The sequence below is a fragment of the Hyalella azteca genome, unplaced genomic scaffold (genome assembly GCF_000764305.2).
Source record: "Hyalella azteca isolate HAZT.00-mixed unplaced genomic scaffold, Hazt_2.0.2 contig13874, whole genome shotgun sequence".
NCBI classification, from domain to species: Eukaryota; Metazoa; Arthropoda; class Malacostraca; order Amphipoda; family Hyalellidae; genus Hyalella; species Hyalella azteca.
The window spans coordinates 68,994-88,996 of NW_025943780.1; the positions used below are offsets into that span (position 1 = coordinate 68,994).

The 20,003-nt window shown below is 36.4% G+C and overlaps 1 protein-coding gene across 1 annotated transcript in view; it reads left to right on the plus strand.

Annotated features, from left to right (window-relative positions):
* The first annotated feature begins 1,444 nt into the window (after positions 1-1,444).
* Positions 1,445-20,003, plus strand: part of LOC108682189 (metabotropic glutamate receptor 1) — a 37,571-nt gene continuing 19,012 nt past the window's right edge. Inside the window, exons 1-7 of the mRNA XM_047883861.1 lie at positions 1,445-1,791; positions 10,222-10,375; positions 11,906-12,048; positions 13,196-13,385; positions 16,307-16,422; positions 16,722-16,852; positions 18,280-18,509. Of these exons, the coding sequence (XP_047739817.1) occupies positions 1,603-1,791; positions 10,222-10,375; positions 11,906-12,048; positions 13,196-13,385; positions 16,307-16,422; positions 16,722-16,852; positions 18,280-18,509 (1,153 nt within the window). The 5' untranslated portion in view covers positions 1,445-1,602. The remainder of the gene's footprint in view (positions 1,792-10,221; positions 10,376-11,905; positions 12,049-13,195; positions 13,386-16,306; positions 16,423-16,721; positions 16,853-18,279; positions 18,510-20,003) is intronic.

The window sequence follows — 20,003 nt, forward strand, 5'->3', positions numbered from 1 at the left end:
ACATTCAAACGCAATGCGTCAACACATAATCTTTCGTTGATCTTAAATTCCCTTATCACGCCCATGTTCTTTAAAATTATTCTTCAGTTGAAAGCCAGTAAATCTATATATATATATATATATAATATCTCATAATGGGAAAAATTTTTCATTTATAAAATAGATTAACAATAACAATGATACACTTCCATACCAAACGTCATTGGAAGAAGTTTGTTTTTAAAAGACGGATGTTCAGAGCACAAAGAGGTCATGACTGTCAATATACCATCAGATTGCCATCATTCAAGCCCTCCTCTCCTTTTCGATGACGTTTTATTGATGCGATGAGGAATAAAAAAAATCAAATAAATAAAAAAATCATGAAAAAAATAAAAAAAATCTTTGGCTAAAGCTTGTGATGAAGCGTCAGAGGCTTGGTGCATAACACTCCTGCTCGGGAATATTGTGCGATGCGTTGGTTGACTCGAGATGTTACATTATCATAGTAACAAGTTATTTAATTAGAATAAAGTGTTGTGTCTAAACTTACGTCTCGTATTCGGGCTTATACCTGCTACACCAAAAATGGTTAGCGAGCTATTACTTGTGGATGATCATTTTAATCCTCTCATTTATTCACTTTCGGTTTAATGTAAATTTGTAGTAGATTTTTGGTAACGATAACGCAATTAACTGAAGGTAATGCTCGACGATCAGGAGGCGTGAAACGAAAAAAGTCCGCAAAAAACGGTTTTTGATTTCATGCTGTGCTCGTATTTGCTTTAATTTTCTTTGTTGAATTTGCTGCAGACAATAACAACATCCAAATACGCTATAAATACGAGGAACGCGGGGCGATGAAAGAGCGCAAGACAGAAAATTAAACTAATGTTTTTTTATCTCTCCACAGAAACGATGTGATCCAAATACGTTGTAAATACGAGGAACTCGGGACGATAAAAGAGCGTAAGACTGGAAATGAAACTAAAATGAAACTAATGTTTTTTTTATCTCTCCACAGAAACGATGTGATCCAAATACGTTGTAAATACGAGGAACTCGGGACGATAAAAGAGCGCAAGACTGAAAATGAAACTAATGTCTTTTTTATCTCTCCACAGAAACGATGCCTTGCAAGATCTTTCAAAGAGCCACAAGCTGCTCTGTACATCATCGTCAAAGCAGCGGACTATTCAAAAACTTTGGGGAAAAATTACGGTAGAAAGGCGCGTAAACTTTCCTACAATGAAACCAAGTATCGATTTGATGATCTCTTCATACATTAATCGGATTTCAATAAGTGAAAAAGAAGTCAATCCTAAAACTCATATTTTGACGTCATAGATCAAAAATTCATATCCAGTTTCATATAAATTTCGGTGATTAAATTTGTCTTCGGGTAAAAGAAGTTCGAAAGTGACCAGTTTTTTTATTTATCTGAAAAAATAGCTCTTTTGAGATGAACTGCTTCTAACAACAGAAGCAGCGTAAGCTTGGACAGTTCATCATGGCTAAAGAAGTTTGGAAGTGCCGAGTTCTTCTATTTATTTAGAAAGAAAACTATTTTTAGATGAATTACTTTCTAACATCAAAAGCAGCGTAAAGCTTGGGCAGTTCATCATGGCTAAAGACTGCGTCGAGGCGCTGATGTGGATGTTAGCTGTGTCTTCGCTGACGTTCGAGAGCAGCAGCTTCATGCAAAAGAACAGGAAGACGGCGCTGCTACAAGGGGACATCCTCATCGGGGCTCTCGTGTCTGTGCACCATCAGCCCAAAAAGCAGTTCGTGAAGACGCTTACTTGCGGAGAGGTGAGTACCTTCTCGAAGTTTTTTGTAAGCAGCACAGGGTAGAAAAAGTAACGTACATTCTTGCGTTTTGATTGGTGATGATACCCATTCCTAAGTAAAAAATAATTAAGTCCCACCAGGCAGATGACAGAGAAAAAACGTTTTATTAATGTTTTAAAAGAATATTCAACGATAATTCATAGTCAAATCTATGGTGAGTCAACGGATTTTTAAAGTTAAGACATTTTTACCTTACTTTGATTGTGATGCTGGGGAACACCAGGTTCGCATGAATTAACTGTTGTCATAAATAAAAGTCTTTTCTGGTCAAGATATACTTTATATCTTACACCACAACACAACTATAAAAACGAGCAAGGTTACAAAGTCCGTTGAGGCTATCTGGAACAAAACATAAACACGCAGAATAGAGGGATCCTTACTGTCCGCTCTCTAAAATCCGAATGAAATCCGAATGAAACACTAGTCAGCAAAACTACGATTCTTTCTAAAACAATCTTTCAACTTTTACATCCTAATTGAAATACATCCTTTTCCTATACACTATACATCAAAATAATACACATTGTTTACCTCTTAATAATTAACCTAGCCCTCTACAGTGAAGCGATGAGATCCAGCCGGACTAAAAAATATGGGAATTGTCGCATAAATTACATATTTTAACGGACACTTCAGTTTCAAATTAGTTTCATTTCAGCAGGATATACATGGCGCTGTGCCGGAGAACGAACACAAGTTTTGCATAATTTCAACGGTTTGCTTTTCTCTCTCTCCATTTCTTAAGCTGCATTAAAATATTCATTGCCTAATAAAGTCATCTTATGAAAACGGTAAAGAAAAATACTCCCTATAGCCAGTTAAACAATTCATGCGTTTGAGCACATTAACGGAAACCAACTTTAGCGAGCAGGAACGCGGAAAATTTGAATATAAATTTTTATATTTTTACATTGGAAAAGTGAGAAGATGAATAAATTGCTCTATAGTTCATGGTAAGGAAATTGGTTATCGAGTATACCCTAAATTGACGTGTAAATCCATTTGACAGAGTCAGAGAAATACTTTATAACATGAATTATTTATTGAAGTGATTATGGATAATTTCAATAAATATAAAAATCATTTAACAATAATCCGATCCAACAAAATTTTTAGAAATGATCAGTAACTATACAGATAGCACATGAGAACATTAAATAACGTCAATTGCTCGGGAACGTGGCTTCTAATCACAGCTTCTTGTGAAATGAATAAGATGACTTTAGCGAAGGCGAAACATTGCTTAATTCGGGAGCATTATCATTTCATAGACTGTTACATTTTCTAAGAAAATCCCTCTCACGTAATTTACTTTTTACTAGAAAACGTCAGCGAAGCCAATTTTTTCTTCAGAAGTTCCTTCTCCGTTCTAAACTACTCCATTTTAATTTTTTCACGCAGGTAAATACAACACAAATTGGTCTTACTGAACTATCTCTTGAAATGATATTCGTATGTTTAAGACAAACCATGAAGGAGATTTCCAATACTACATATTGAACATATCACAAATTGTGTCCACATTACTATCACGATATGTGAATATTATATTGGTTTTTGGATGCCGAAAAGGAATTTATAGCAGAACTATACTACGTATATCACTGCGTCCGTGCCTGCGGAACATAGAATTGTTTTTTTCCACATGTAGTAGAAAATTTTTAATACTTATTGTCAAATTCACAGGGAAATTATTGCCTGAAACTTTGCATTATTTCTCTTCAGCTCCCAAACTAACTCTCCGCTTCCCGCATTCTATTCCCATTCGACGTCATCTCAGAATACTTGCGAGAAGCGATGGCATTACTCTTGGCCGGTCACTGGGGCTCAGAATTTCCGTACTGGACTTTTGCACCAAATTTGAAGTTTTCTAGTTCCTTGCCAATGGTACAAGAAACTGAGCAATTTCTCAAATATTATTTCTTCAAACAGAATTATATATACGAATTTTTCTAAACATTGGTTTAATATCTAGAGCAGAGCGATTATTTCGCGCAATACTTGAAAAAAATATACTGTATTTTTACTTAATTATTCTTTCACATACATGAAGTCTAAAAATTGCATCACATCAAGAACAATTGCTTATTTCGTCTTTAATAATTTTTAATCGACTACCTACCATCTGAAACGTTGTTAAAACATTTTTTAACAATCAATTTTTGTCCTCAAGACATTCAATTAATTCTCATTTCAAAAGTTTTTGGGAAGATCCTCCTTACTTACTTCAAACACATAAATAAATTCTTAATAATCGTACAGCCATGAGTAATATTTTAGTAACACACTCGGCTGGGTAGCCCATAAAGAGTAAAATAGTCTCATGAATGAATTCAGACGACCCCCAAACGCCCGTATAAACCACGGGAATATCCCAGTAATGTACAAGTTGCTGCACTTTTGCGGCATCTCTCAATGTCAGATCCAATGCATTACAGGGTCAGCGCTGCTGCATTTGGCCTGGCCGTTTCTCACCTCGCGAATTTTTGGGCGAGTCTATTTTTTCTTCTAAAAACACAGACACTCGCATAAGAAACGAGCCCGCCTCGCCCCGCTATGTAGTGGGCAATATTTCGCGATATTTTTCACTTAAATTCAGATCAACCGCAGCTTTGGATGCCTCACCAGAACTCGCCTTGGAAATGAAGCTGAGATATTTGTCGGTAATTTTTTCGCACAATTTATATTGGCAGGATGTTATTCAACTTGTCGAACTTTACGAACTCGATTAGTATAACACTTATTTCCTGAGAAATAAATGACCATATAAAATGTGGCACCAAAACTTTATATTTGAAAGCTGTTATTGAATTTATGGAAGTAGAATCGCACATGATACATCAGAGATCTACTTGCAATAATCAACAAGTGGTAAAGCACTTTAAAGTTATTTTATTGATCATTTAATAACATATGCTAAACCTGCGATATGTTGTTGAAAAACATTGCTTGATAAGAAATTGCATCGTATTAATTCTATTAATTAATTTGATCACTGTATTTTTTCCATCGAAAATCAACAAAACTCAATGAATTACACTATTTGTGCGCTCCAACACATACGTGCTGGTAATCTCTGCGAGAGCAAGCCAATTTTATCTCGAATACCTGAGGTCAGAGCGACGTCTTGCGCGGCTCCCACAGCTCTGCATGCTGCGATGGTCGTTTTTTGGCCCCGCCACTTTAGCCCGTGTAAAACCCCTAATGACGATGCGTAGTTTGTTTTGATGTGCGTTTTTTGTTAAACTTTACAAAGGTTTAAAAGTTGTTTAGCAACACAGTTGCCCCTTTCTAAGCTTTAAACTTATTTTTCATGGCGTGGCTGCATATGAAAGTTAGGCTGTAAAGCTTTTGAGAATTCGTCTAAAGTTTGATGGCTGCAAGGAGTAATGGTGGTCGTGGAGAGATAATGCTGGTCCAGTTGAGTGCTAACAAATATCGTTTATCGCGGTTGGTTGTACGCCAGAGAGTGCAGAGACACCATATACCACTGATAGTTTATTTCTTTATTTATTTGAATTAAAGACTCGCAAAATTTCACAGCATGCACTGGTCAAAGCCTGTTTGAAAAAATATAACTCGAGCAAAATATTTTGAATATAGATTTGAGGCAGGTATAAATAATCCCTACAATGTGTTATCTAACGTATACTGTAACTGGCATCCGATCTAACTTAAAAATATATATGAATTCGGCAAAATGAAAAATCGAATAACCGAAAAATGAGAACCTGGTCACAAGAACTGAAGCATCAAATTGCACTATTACAAAAAGTCTATGGAAATAACTCGATAGAAATTAACAATGTATCGCTGACAATACACAAATAAAAATGACTACATCCATAATCGCAATAAATTTTATTATGAGTTGACTAGTCGCTGACACCGACGACGACTTTTTATCTCAATTTAAAATACCCTACAAACTATGAAGGGAAATTTAAAAATTAGCAATTAAAATACTTTATATTAATTACAAAAAGTCAGTGAATAAATTAAAGATCTTGTTGTGAGAGGACTTTCAACATACACCGTCTATGGCAACCAATCAATAGTGGCGAAAGTTAAATTATATAAGTTCAGATTAACTTTCTTAGGCTTCACAATCAGGTTCCATTAGTTATCACTGAGTTCATTTAGCAGACGAAGCTTTATCAACACCAAGCTCTCTTTATTCAAGGTAGATGCGAGAAATTTTAAAATTTTTCCAGAAAAGGAAACTCAAGAATTTGCCAGTTCGCACATACAAGAAGAGAAAAATACGACGTATATACAACAATATTATCCTAGAAGTAAATGACAAATTCAGCCAGAAGTCTGAATAATAAACTTATATACTATATGCAATACACATACAATGGATTTTGCACGCCAAAGTATAAATACTCTAAAAATAAAGCGACTGTAAAATACTCTAAGCGACGGAATTTAAATCAAACAAACTCTGAACTTTAGTATAAGTACTAAATTCACAAGAGTAAATGCGTTTCTGTGCAACATAAGAATGGCTATGAAAATGTGAGTAATAAAAGTCTGCGGCAATTCGTTCCAATGTTTCAATACATATTTTAATTGGGAATGCTTCTATAGATACATAACTCTTGTGCTTCATCTTACCACAATATATCAATTCATTCCAATAATTTGTTACAAAAATTTTCATTTGAAATTTTCAGCTATTTGAATAATTTATTTTCAATCTATAGCAGGAAAGTTATAAAAACCAATTTATAAGTTTATTTTAAAAGCTGCAAATTTAATATGCTGACTTAATATATATCAAATGCAAAGATACGAAGGATCAACAGTTCAACACACGCAACGCGTGTATATTAAATGAGACCCTCCATGAAAGACACAACTAATGAGAGAGTTGCTGTCTCATTACAAGCTCTTTCACAAAGACCAGCTCGGAGGATTGCTCGGCATGTCTTAGGTTTTGTGTGGGCGCTCTCAAGCGCGTTCAAAAGAATGCAACTCGCCAGTCTCCACCAGTGCTCTGCTCTCGGTTGTACGCTCTCAGGTATGACGTGACTTTTCGTTCTCTTGAAATGCCATTTTTTTATTACAAGTTGTTGAGGTCAAGTTTGGGATTAAAAAGCATGGAAGAATAAGATTTGTTTTCAAATTAAAATTTTCAATAAAGTGACAACGAGTTAGATAGGTGACATATGCAATCCAGACAAGCTAATAACGGTTGTAATATAAAGTTAAATATTGCACGTTCATTTCAAATAAATTAATACAAGAATATTTTGACAAACAATTCAAATTGAATTCCAAGCCCCCTATAATTGTTCAACTTTATGAAGGCATCATATGGAGGCACGACTCGACCACATGCTCAATCAAAAATTCTTTAGTAGCTTTCGGGATTTATCCTGGGTTCTTAAAAAGTGACAACGAGTTAGATAGGTGACATATGCAATCCAAACAAGCTGATAACGGTGGTAATATAAGGTTAAATATTGTACGTTCATTTGCAGTCTCCTCTGTTGATGGATCTTCTGTAAAGCGCGAGATGAGTCTACAGTGCATGACCGAAGTCATTCTCGTTATTACTTATTATTTTGTAGTACGTCCGCTTTCTCCAAAATGTAAAGTATAACTAATGAATAATAATCTATAGTTAGCTTAAAATCTGGAAATGAGACAAGATAATATCATAAAGAAAACAAACAACAGCGATTAGAACGAAAAGTTAATTCAAACTGAGAACATCATCGGATACTTTATGTAGTCAGTTGGAATCGTTGTTGTTCTTATGTTGTTACTACCACAGCAAACTAAGGAAACTACAAACTAAGGATATCATGTTTGTCTCTCCAAGTTTTCACGTTAAGTGAAAGCACTTTAGATATTGGAATAATTGGAAAAACTCCGATTTGAAGACATCATGAAACAGTAACTATATGTGCTTCATCCGTCTCAACACCTTTACTTGACACTTGTTTGCAGTAGGAAATACTGCAGCAATCGTTTCGTCGACATCTGCAAGAATGTTGCTGCTGCCTTAATTTGTGTTGCACTTCCAAATTCTAAAATTTAAACTTTTTGTAAAGTATTGTGAAATGAGCACGATATTTCCGAACATTTCGTATGTTCATTTCTGCTCTTGATCTTATATGATCTCAATTTTATTCAGTGCATTGCTAATTTTCAGACTCTCGATATTATTTTAATCATTTAAAGTTATATCATGAGTAGCAAATCCCAACAAATTAATTACTTCAAGAATATTTTGACAAACAATTTAAATTGAATTCCAAGTCCCCTATAATTGCTCAACTTTATGAAGGCATCATATGGAGGCACGACTCGACCACATGCTCAATCAAAAATTCTTTAGTAGCTTTCGGGATTTATCCTGGGTTCTTAAAATTCTCCAAGTTCTTATCGCGTTAAGCATGAAATATGGCTTGAACCTGAGGGCAAAGCTGTGAGGCTCAATGTGTGCCCGTACAATTTAGGGAAGAACTGTGGGAAACTAAGAAAAATTCGAGAGAGAAATGTGATTGACGATCTCGTATAACTGCATTGATTGCGATTGGTGAAAAATGACGTGCATTGACATCTAATTTGGGCGAGAATTTTCCCAATTGATGTTGGGTTCCGTGTTGTTTCAGTCCGTCTATATTCTTATAATACTTTTCTTTGGTATTTTCCCGATTTGGCGGTGGTTGTTTTTTGTGAATTTTATATTATTCGAGTAAAAATTATCAACTATGAATAGAGAATTATTTTAGTGAAGGCTAGTTGGGTTCATCTATTTATAAGAAGAGTTATTCTTTTATATATAGACGAGTTTTGATTTCCACGCTTTTGCTTGCACTTAGTACAAACATTTCTCGACAACAAAATTGTTCGCCTCTGTTGACAATTGCCTCTGTTGACTATTCAAGATGTCAAGTAAATATAATTTTATATCTTGTCTTTTGGCAGTTTGAATAATCTTCGAGGTAAGTCTCAAAAAATTCGCTTGACAAAATTTCGTGAAAAATGTTACGAAATGTTGTTCTTCTAAGAAATTTTATTAAAGCGTTAAGTTACTCGTGCTTTTCGAGCAACAATTCGCAAACGCGTGATGTTTAACGAAATAGATTCTTTTGCGTTTGCGGTCTGATGAACCCATAGTTAAATTGAATATATTTGACCTAAATCCATCATATCAAAAAATATATATCATATCATGCCATCATCATCACAATTTTCTCTTGCTCGATTTACACAAATTTCCGCTATCAGTACTTTATGCCTCTTTAGGCCGTTTACTAGACATTAACCTCGTTATAGGCTTACTGCTGCAGTATTTTTACGGTACACTATTAAATTTTTATAACAAAGTAATAGCGGAAAATGTTAAATCTTTTTTACCGCCCTGACCGTCTCCTTCGGCGTTAACTAAAAGCATGAAGTTTATCTAGCTCATTCCTGCCTTATCGAGCGAACGAACTCAGCAGATGGTAAACTTGTATTCGTCAGTTCCATCGCATACTTCTACATCAACATCTTAACCAAAATTTCCATAAAATCGCCACAGTAACCAGAATTTGCAATAATGCTGACCCTGACCCAAATTTAATACATAGGTGAAATATCTCCCTAATATTTCAATCATCCCGATGTGTACCTCCAGCATTGAAAATTGTAGTTGCCTCCTATATCAACATCTTAAACATATCCCATATCAACATCTATATCCCTATATCAAAATATCATTCTTAACAAAAATTTCCATCAAATCATCGAAGAAACCAGAGCTTACGATAACGCTGACCCTGACCCAAATTTAATATATAGGTGAAATATCTTCTTAATATTTCAATCATCCCGATATTTACCTCCTACATTGAAAATTGTAGTTGCATCGACTCATTGCCGCCCACTATAATTCTGATGGGAGCGAGGCGAATTTTTCAGAAAGAGTTACGTTCATATCGTCCGGCTAGCATGCGCGACGCCGCTGGCCTGTTTCCACAACCTGGATTATGTAGATTTTAATTTTGACAGGAGAGATTAATCACATACACTGCGCCAGCTTCCGCAAATACGCTCGCTAAAATTACCTGGATAATTTATGCGCTTGACGAAATGAGTGTTGTCGCAATTATGGAGAGTGTGATGAAATATTAGCAATGAATTCGGAAATTTTAATATTTTAACTTAATAAACAATTAAATTAGTTAATAGTGCCATTAGAATTATGAATACTTTAAACTTAATATCAATAATATTTAATTCAATATAGATATTTAATTTATTATTAATAATACTCAATTTTATAATTATAATATTTAATTAAATATTAATCAGTATTCACTATACTGATTTATTCTGAGCCAATTTTGAATCACAAATCTAGATAATGTTATCATTTCTTGTCAGATCCGGGAACAGTATGGCATCCAGCGCGTCGAGGCAGCGTTCATGGCGGTTGACGAGATCAACCGCAACCCCGACCTGCTGCCCAACATCACCCTGGGCATCGAGATCAGGGACTCCTGCTGGTACTCCTCCATCGCCCTCGAGCAGAGTTTGGGTTAGTTACCCCTGCAGGCGAGGATTGGTGTGCGTGTCCACATGCTTCTGTTCAGTACTGCCGTAGAAAGTGATACGTAAATGACAAACTCCTCTGGGATGTAATGTTAAAAGAAGGTCAATTCGATGTTTGGGGACTTAAATGGTGCCATGTACAATGCTGAATACTATTAAGAATTTGACCAAAGTGATGAAATGCGAGTAATTTCAGCGAAAAGGTGAAAAAAGATAATAAGATGTTTGAAAATCAGCTAATAGGAGAGTTTACTGCATATGCACTCCGTCGACTCGTCCATCCCAACAAAAGCGGACACAAAGAATGTCGGAGCAAAGTAGGGATTCCAATCCTAGTGAATTTCAGTTCTGTAATCGTTGACACTAAGTTAGAATCTCCAATTTATAGATACTAAGGTGATTTTTTATTAGTTTAGTAGACAATTTATTATGTTATGAATTATGAATTTATTGTCGCAGACATTTCGTTTTTGACAAACGAAAGTTCTGAAGTCAGCTTGAAAGGCTTGAATATGAAGCTCGAGCAAATTAAATGTGTTAATTTTTGGTCTAAGCATTTTTGATTGAAAAAAGGCTTTTAGCTGCTACTATATAGTGCTAATTGTGATCCACTTAAGAGAGAACAATTTCGTAACTCGTTAAAAGCTCGGTAATTAGCTCACACGCTCTTATAATCTTGACAATCGGACTAGATTTTGCCGTGAGACTCCGTGAGACTTAATGAATAAGTGATCTTTTCATATAATTACAATTAATTTATTGTTGAATTTTCACTATAAGTTTTTAGCCTGAAATAACACTTTTTATTTCACAAATTAACCAAGCATATATGCCATGTATACCTCATTTGTTCGTCACAAAAATCATTTGAAATCCTCTAACGCAAGTATTGTCTAAAAATGATATTTCTGCCTTTTTCCAAACTGAGTTTGATGCTTGGTTGTAGTTCGTTGGACCATCTATTAAACTGAAATGAGCTTTCATCGAGAATTTGAATAATGATCTGCCACCATATACCGGCGTTAAAATACCAAGCCCAGAACCCCTAAGTTCCTCAGTAACCCGTTTGACTAAAGTCCTTTTCCAATGTACAAAGACTTCCGACACAATTCAGTGTGTGCTCACAGTTTTTCTCGACGACAACCGTCTCAACTTTCTGGATGAATTAACAGTGGGATTGCGTTGCTCGTAATTGCAACTCATCGATGTCGTCCTCTTCAGAATTAACAGTTGGTCTTGCAGTACCCGTAATTTCAACTTATCGATGTCGTCCTCTCCAGAATTAACAGTTGGTCTTGCAGTACCCGTAATTGCAACTTATCAATGTCGTCCTCTCCAGAATTAACAGTTGGTCTTGCAGTACCCGTAATTGCAACTCATCGATGTCGTCCTCTCCAGAATTAACAGTTGGTGTTGCAGTACCCGTAATTGCAACTCATCAATGTCGTCCTCTCCAGAATTAACAGTTGGTCTTGCAGTGCCCGTAATTGCAACTCATCGATGCCGTCCTCTTCAGAATTCATCCGCGATGCCTTATCAGACTCGGACAGCTGCGGAGGCAGCGGCGGGCACGACGACTCCAGGGGCTTCATCCGCCCAAACCGCACGAAGAACATCGTCGGGGTCGTTGGCCCGGGTTCTTCTGCCGTTACGATACAGGTTTAGGAATCTAATAATTTTTTCGTTCCCATTAACTTTTTTACTCACCGGAATGTTTTTTATCTCCTGCATTTAGAATACATTTTGTTAAGTCGTTTTAAACTGATATTGTTGAATTAGGGTTTTTTGTGCTTATTTTCACGTCTCAATTGATGTTATTGTCATTTAATCAGGAAACTGTTTTATTTTGTAAAATTTCTTGGAGGTTCAACATCGGTAAAGAAATAAACATATTAAATAAGAGGCCCATCAGCCTCAGAAATGTTTCAAGTCGATTCCAGTAACTGAAAATTTCTTTGTATAAATTTTGAATTTGATAACGTAACATCGGAAAAAATCTTGAGCTAAAATATGCGGACATCCAATCCGCTTCTTTGTGGATTGATTTTGGTTCTGCTTAATTTTGAGCTTTTTTAAAAATTATATTTATAGGCCACGAGGGTTTTGATCGCCGACTTTTTATCTTTTCAATCATGCCAGGCGGGATTGTTTTTGAAAAGCCTACTTCCAACAGTCAACAATTTCGAACAAATTTTTGGGGAAAAAACAAGAACGCACACTAAAAATAATAAAAACAATCTTTATTTGCTGCAGAATTTCACTAATAAGTCTTGTATGTAATTATGTTTATTTTGAGACATGATGCCACCGTGCTCTGTCAACCAATTTTTGCAAAATAATGTCTTTTAATTTCCTAACCGTTTCTTTCCTTTTTCAGCGTAAAGCTTCATTCAAGTACGTATATAATTATTTTACATCGCAAGTTCACCAGGAATTTTAAAGCAAAGAAAATGTTAATTGTTTGCTTTAAAACGCAGAGAATTAAAAGAAATTACTTTTTTAATTAATGTTAACCATAGAGTTAATAAAAGTAAATTCATCATATCGTCATTGAAATAGTTTCGTCGACAAGCTCATCAGTTCCAAAAACTAATGATGAGCTAAATTATTTTTCAACTGATGATAGAGATTGTTTCCGAAACGTTTTAATGGCGAATTATTAAATTTACTTGGCTTTTCTTTGCTTTAAAATTCTTGGAACGCTTCGTTTTCTTTTCAATGTCTTATCTAGAGTAACGAGATTCAGTTAGGTGTAAAGTTATTAAAAGCCATAATATTTCATCCTAGAAATAATCTTCGTTTGCAGGTTCAAAATTTACTGCAGTTATTCAATATCCCGCAAGTTGGCTACTCGGCGACTTCTTTGGATTTGAGCGATAAAAGTCGATTTTCCGATTTCCTGCGAGTGGTTCCATCGGATTACTACCAAGCCCAGGTCATGGTTGACATCGTTCACTATTACAACTGGACCTACGTCTCGACGGTCTACACTGATGGTGAGCAACAGTTATCTTCTGTTCGCTTATCGTTCTCTATAAGAACTATACGTATGTCTCGACGGTCTACACTGATGGTAAGCACCAGTAATATTCTGTTCACTTATCGTTCACTATTACAACTGGACCTACGTCTCGACGGTCTACACTAATGGTGAGCAACAGTTATCTTCTGCTCACTTATCGTTCACTATTACAACTGGACGTACGTCTCGATGGTCTACTCTGATGGCAAGCAACAGTTATCTTCTGATTCTGTTCACTTATCGTTCAGCATAACAACTGTCGGATGTCTCGATGGTTTGAAGGTGAGCGACAGTTATCTCTTGTTTGCCTTCGGCAAGCTTTTCGAGCTCCACTCTGTTCGCCTCGGTAAACACGACCGCCTCTCCGGCCTACACGCCCAAGATTTGCTGCCGTTTAAATCTACTGCCATATACAGAATGAACTGAAATATTCAGTCCAGTGTAAAAATATTAGCATCTTATACAAAATAACTTTTTTAATATGGAGATGTCAATAGATACCAACTCAAATTTTTCAAATAATCGAAAATGATCACGTAAAAATCTGCATATTCAATTATAGAAATGGAGTATGGGCGAGCATGTTCTATTATGACGAACTGATGATTGTTTATGAATTCTACGATGGGATCTAAGTAAGTAATTTATTTATTAAGGTGATGCTAACACATGTTTAAGACTCAAGTTAATTTGATTCAAACAATATTATTGTTGCGCAATTAAAGAGAGTGACGACATTAATGTATATTTATTAGTCTATTTATATTATTTATTAATTGTACATACATCGTCTCAGTTTTGGTTGTACACACATCGTCACAGCTTGGTTGTACATACATCGTCACAGCTTGGTTGTACACACATCGTCACAGCTTGGTTGTACAGACATCGTCACAGCTTGGTTGTACAGCTGTCTCTTATACACATCTAGATGTGTATAAGAGACAGGTGCATGGCTGTGTGCTACCTCCTATAAACATTGGCGTTTCCTTTCTCTAATCTTAAATATCATTGAGGCCTGTTACTTCTTAGAAGATATTAACATAAGTTTTGGGTGTAAAAATTACTTCTCGTACTGACAACAGCAATCCTGCTATTGGTGGTCCAAATGCTTGTGACAACTTCACGATATGTTCCGTAGTTTGGCTGCGCCTCCTGAAGAATTTCCGATACAAGTCGTGCGCAATCTTCGCCGGCCAAGAAAAATGGACCAATTCTTCTAATTGGTTGAGGCTCTGCCGTATTGGAGGTCTCGCGAGCCTCGTTACACTTTTTTGGTCACCAAAGATTAGCGAAGACTTATTTCCGAGATGCTGGGAACGGCCGGATCCTTCAGGAGCTTAGGTTATAACTTTTCATTCCAATGTAAAACATTGAAAAAACTTGAAGCGAACACATGAGTTTGCTGTCACTCCAAGCTTTTGATAGAATCTTCCATTAATTTTGCCAGAAAGAATCTCATGAAAAATTGGATCCGTTGAATCGGTGTTTTTTGGACGCATTATTTTAGTACGAAAATAACAAATACAAAACAAATTCAAGAAAGAGCATTTGTTTCGCCATTTTTACTCTTACTCATTTTGGATCTAAATTTCTTTTTATCTATGGGAATCGGTGTGCGTAGCTGCTTGAGGCTTTTTCTGCCTGTCACCCTGTGTGCTCATGTCAAAACTATTAGCATGTCAACAACTTTGAATAAGTAAACGCGCATAACTCTAAAAAGTTCATTAACTTCCCTCCGAAACCTATTGTTGCTGACGGTTATTTTCTCTTTTTTCCAACGGTCACGTGTAACAAAGTGAAGACGTGACGTATTCATTTAGTACGAAAATATCCAATACAAAACTTCAGTATTTGAGACATCATTGCAGCAAAAGTAAAATCTTCCTTTTTTAGTTCAAGAGTTTGTTCCGCCATTTTTACTCATATTCGTTTCGAATCTAGATCTTTTTTTAGTCAATGGGAATCGAGGTGCGTGACTGCTTGAGGCTTTTCTGTCTCTCACCCTGTGTGCTCATGTCAAAACTATTAGCATGTCAATAACTTGGAATAAGTATACGCGCATAACTCCGAAAAGCTCATTAACATCACTCCGAAACCTGTTGATAGTGACAATTATTTCCTTTATTTTCCAACGGTCACGTGTGACAAAGTGAAGTCGTGAAGTACGTTTTACTTTACCTTATCGTGTTCACATCAATATGGCCGAAGAAGGGTCGAAGCAACTAAGCTTCTTATCTATACTCTATTTTATACTCGCCGGGAAACAAAGGCTGACCAATTTTACGGTGTCACGCTGACGTGACATCATGTGTAGCCGCACGCAGGTTACCTCGCTCCTCTATAAGTAAGCCAACCTCACGCAATATATCATAAATTATGTAAACTGTTAGCTGAAATACTCCTTTCAAACGAAAAGGTAATCCTTTGATCATGTAATGTGGTGCTGATGTTTTTCTTTGAATTTTATTTTAGGTAAAACTAGTTCTTATTATAAATCTATGCTTGTGTGTATGCCTTTGAGTAACGTTTGAGGCACACGTAGTGAATATTTTCACTCAAATATGCGCTACTTAATTGATAGTACATAATAATGAGAATATTTACTCGCTTTTCCAATCAAAATTATTACGCATAACACATCGCTAACTGTGTTGCTTAGTAATTCCATCTTCTTCGTAATATTTCGTGTTTTCTTCTTCTATTATGTAGCACTTCTTGGTGCTCAAAATTTGTTGATTTCCTCATAAAATTGTATTTGTATGAGAGAGGATTTGTAAATTTCCGTTTATATGGCATCTTTCTTTCTATTTAATCAATTTCTCAAGAAATTCCTCTAGAATATCCATCATTTTGATTTTCCTAAACAGATATCTATTTTTTCTATTTCTATAGGCAATTACGGCCAGAGCGGCATGACGGCGTTCAAAGAACTTGCCGAAGAATCGAACATTTGCATCGCTGAAGAAGAAGAGGTGTTGTCCAATGCCGAAGATCATGCCTTCGATGACGTAAGTCGATAATTGATATCTTCGCTTTCGATCATCAACAATCATATCATCAGCACTATTCGCTAATATGGAATCATAACCTTTTCATGTCGTTCTGATTACAGATAAAACGTTATTCCTAGTTATATTGACATGATTTTAAATTTTTGTAGTACGGGAGTCAATCAATTTCAGTTTTTTTTTTCAACCATTTGTGGAGATTTTTCAAGCTTTCCACAATCGCAGCTATTGACTATGTAAATTCTGTTTAGGAAACTCATGAATTTTCACTTTACGACGAACTGTTTGTTGTTTCAAAGGTGATTAAAAACCTAATGGAAGCGGAGCAAGCTAACGTCGTGATCTGCTTCTGCGAGGGTATGACCGTGAGAAATCTCTACCGGGCGGCTCAACGGAATAATGTGACGTCGAGATTCCTCTTCATTGGAAGGTCAGTGTATTGTGTGAATAAGTTTCCATATCAAGTCGGTGTTCGTTCAGAAAGTCTACCAGAACTCAAGCTTCCTTATTTTGTTTGCATAATGTGAGCCTTGCGCTAGTTCCTAATAGAATCTCAAAGGGAGGCTTATGCTCCTCTGGATGATAATCTCGTGAATGGCGAATGGTGCAGAAAGTGAATGGTGCATCACTTTACGGCATTCACTTTCTGAGCAGAATTTCGTCTTTCGCGTCGTATTTTCAAGCTGAAATTCCGAATCAGATATATAAACAACATTAAAGCAAATGTACGCAATAAGCCTCGCATTCTTTTCCGATATCGGTTCCTTGGTTTGGGCATCGTAAGACAGTCACCGCGTTCTATGAGGAAATAAGTTTTCTTGTATCAAAGCTCATGGAATTCTAATGGTAAACAAGACATTGAAGAAAGAGGGAAAATACTACAGCCCTTATTTGGGACGACAAGCCGAACGTTGAGCTCAAGGGTATTGGAGGAATTCTGGACGTTATTTACATTTAGTGTCCAGCGTTATTTTATCTCCCATTCCAGCGATCTCCTTCACAAGCAAATGATCCGAAACACTTCCATTTATTGAAGGCAGGCTTCTTCTCTTGTACAAAAACCGTGTTTTGTTCTTTAATACTGTCCGATGTAGTCTGTGAAATTTTTTTATTTTTTTACAATGCAAATATCTTGCTACATTGAATTTTGTTATTCAAGTTTGAATTGGTGCTTGATTGGTCATTCGATTCAACTGGAGTCTCCAGCAATCCCGGTTTAATTGAAAGACGAACCTTTCCCTCGTTTTGTAGCCTCTTTGCTCCCATACCCACTAAATCGAGACATGCGATGTAGTGCACAAACACGTCTCATCGCTTTCCCCTCAAATTGCAGCATCCTTTGTGCTTCGTGGTCTGTCCGCGACACTCAGTGTTGTTTTCCATCCGAGCGATGCAACATATTTTCGGTCTCTTTGCGCGCTCAGTTTGTGTCGGTCATTCATTTGGTGACAATGAGAAAAAGTGATCTACCTCGGCTTAGGGTGCTTCTAGATACAACAACTTTCTTATTACAGCGTCAGGATAAATCTGGTCACCAATGAAGAAATAGGACGAATAGCAAATATTTTTTATCGGATGGGCCAGAAATTCGAGACTGGAATCACTTTGTGTGGAAATGCCTCAATATATGTTTTTCCGTCATATATGATGCATTCTCGAAATGAAAACAGCAAAACACAAGTTATATATTTAGTGAATGAATAGCTTTATTATGCGACACAACTTTGTGTTAGGCAGTTATTAAAAAATCTGCCTTCCTGCCTTTCTCAAAGACTGGTAAACTGTAATTTTCATTTTTCCTTTCGTATCATTATTTCAGGATTAACATTTCCCAAATTTTTTTCCATTCATTTTCAGTGATGGCTGGGCGGACCGGACTGACGTTGTCGATGGGCTTGAGGAAATTTTTATTGGCGGAATTTCAGTCAAGATTAAAAGTCCTTATGTAAAGGACTTTGATAAATACTATTTTGCCTTGAGACCCATGCAAAACTTGAGGAATCCTTGGTTCGAAGAATTCTGGCAGCACAAATTCAACTGCTCGCTTCCAGTCAAGGAGACATTAGCGGGCCTGCCGCCTTGCACTGGTAAGTCCCAGCCAACGCATTCCAATAAAACAATATTCCGGTTAAAGTTAGGAAACCTGCTGTTAATACAAAGCAAGTTGAAAACAGAGAGTGCACCGTTGTTGATTATTGATTGGCGATTAAAGAACGTTATAACTGGAGCTGCTGTTAGCCCATGACATGTCCGGCCTATAGCACGCTTACGAAGTATATGTCACTTCAAGAAGCAAGAATAAAGCTTATCCTCCTCATAGTGACTGGCCTCCAATCCAATGAGATCACCTCTCATAATAAATAAGATTAAATCAATATGTTATGCACTGGTAAGTCCCAGCCAACGCATTCCAATAAAACAATATTCCGGTTAAAGTTAGGAAACCTGCTGTTAATACAAAGCAAGTTGAAAACAGAAAGTGAACCGTTGTTGATTATTGGTGGCCTGCAAAGAACGTTATAACTGGAGCTGCGATTAGCCCATGACATGTCCGGCCTATAGCACGCTTACGAAGTAAATGTCACTTCAAGAAGCAAGAATAAAGCTCATCCTCCTCATAGTGACTGGCCTCTAACCCAATGAGATCGCCTCTCGCAATAAATTAGATTAAATTAATATGTTACCCTGCAGCCGTACTTGCCTTCAACCGCCTTAGGTACTGTATCTGCTCGGCAGACGTTGGGTAAAGGTGAAAGGCCTCTCATTCGATTTGAATTTTCGCATGCCAGCGTTTCTTCTTGAAATAAAATATATTAGCGAATTAGAAAATGTAATAAATTAAATGTAATAAATAAGTGAATACAATGTTGCGAATTTGAAGAATATCTTAAGAATACTTTACCTAATCGTTTCATATTTCATTTATGGATTAAAAAAAACTTTTCTTAAGTCTTTAAAAAAACAATTCTTGGAAAGCAAACGAGGAACGCAGTTTGGTCAGATCTTCAGTAAAAAATAAGTGACGAAATCAATTCGATTCATTTTCATTCTAAAGTCGGCTTATAAGCAGCGATGAAGAGATGGCCACTCGTAAAACTGAAGCCGTAGACCCGTATAAACTGTCGATGATCGGCCGATAAACTTCGTCTGCACTCATCCACACCTCTCGAAATATCGGAGTTTTACCGTCAAGTGTTGGGATGAGTGGCCTCTTCATCGCTACGCTACCGATAATCTTCCGAGCCTATACCTCTAAAGATCTTTACGCCTTGATTTCTGTTTAGTTTCCTCGGTGGCAACTTAGTATAGGCATTATTGTTGTGAGCTGAGAAATAGTAATACAATGAAATGTTGTGGGTATTTTCGTCGTTGCTTGTCGTTATATGTGATGAATCGTTTGACAAATACGTTGGGTCTTCTGTTTTTGGTAGATTCAAAAATTTTTCAAATTCATGTACGCGTCAAAATATCAGTTGCAATGCTTTTTGCAGCTTGTTTTGCGGTGTTTAACTGCTATAAAAGGGAGAACTGCTATTGAAATATTCTTCATATTTTCTGTTTTCTAAAGTGCTCTTATTTTT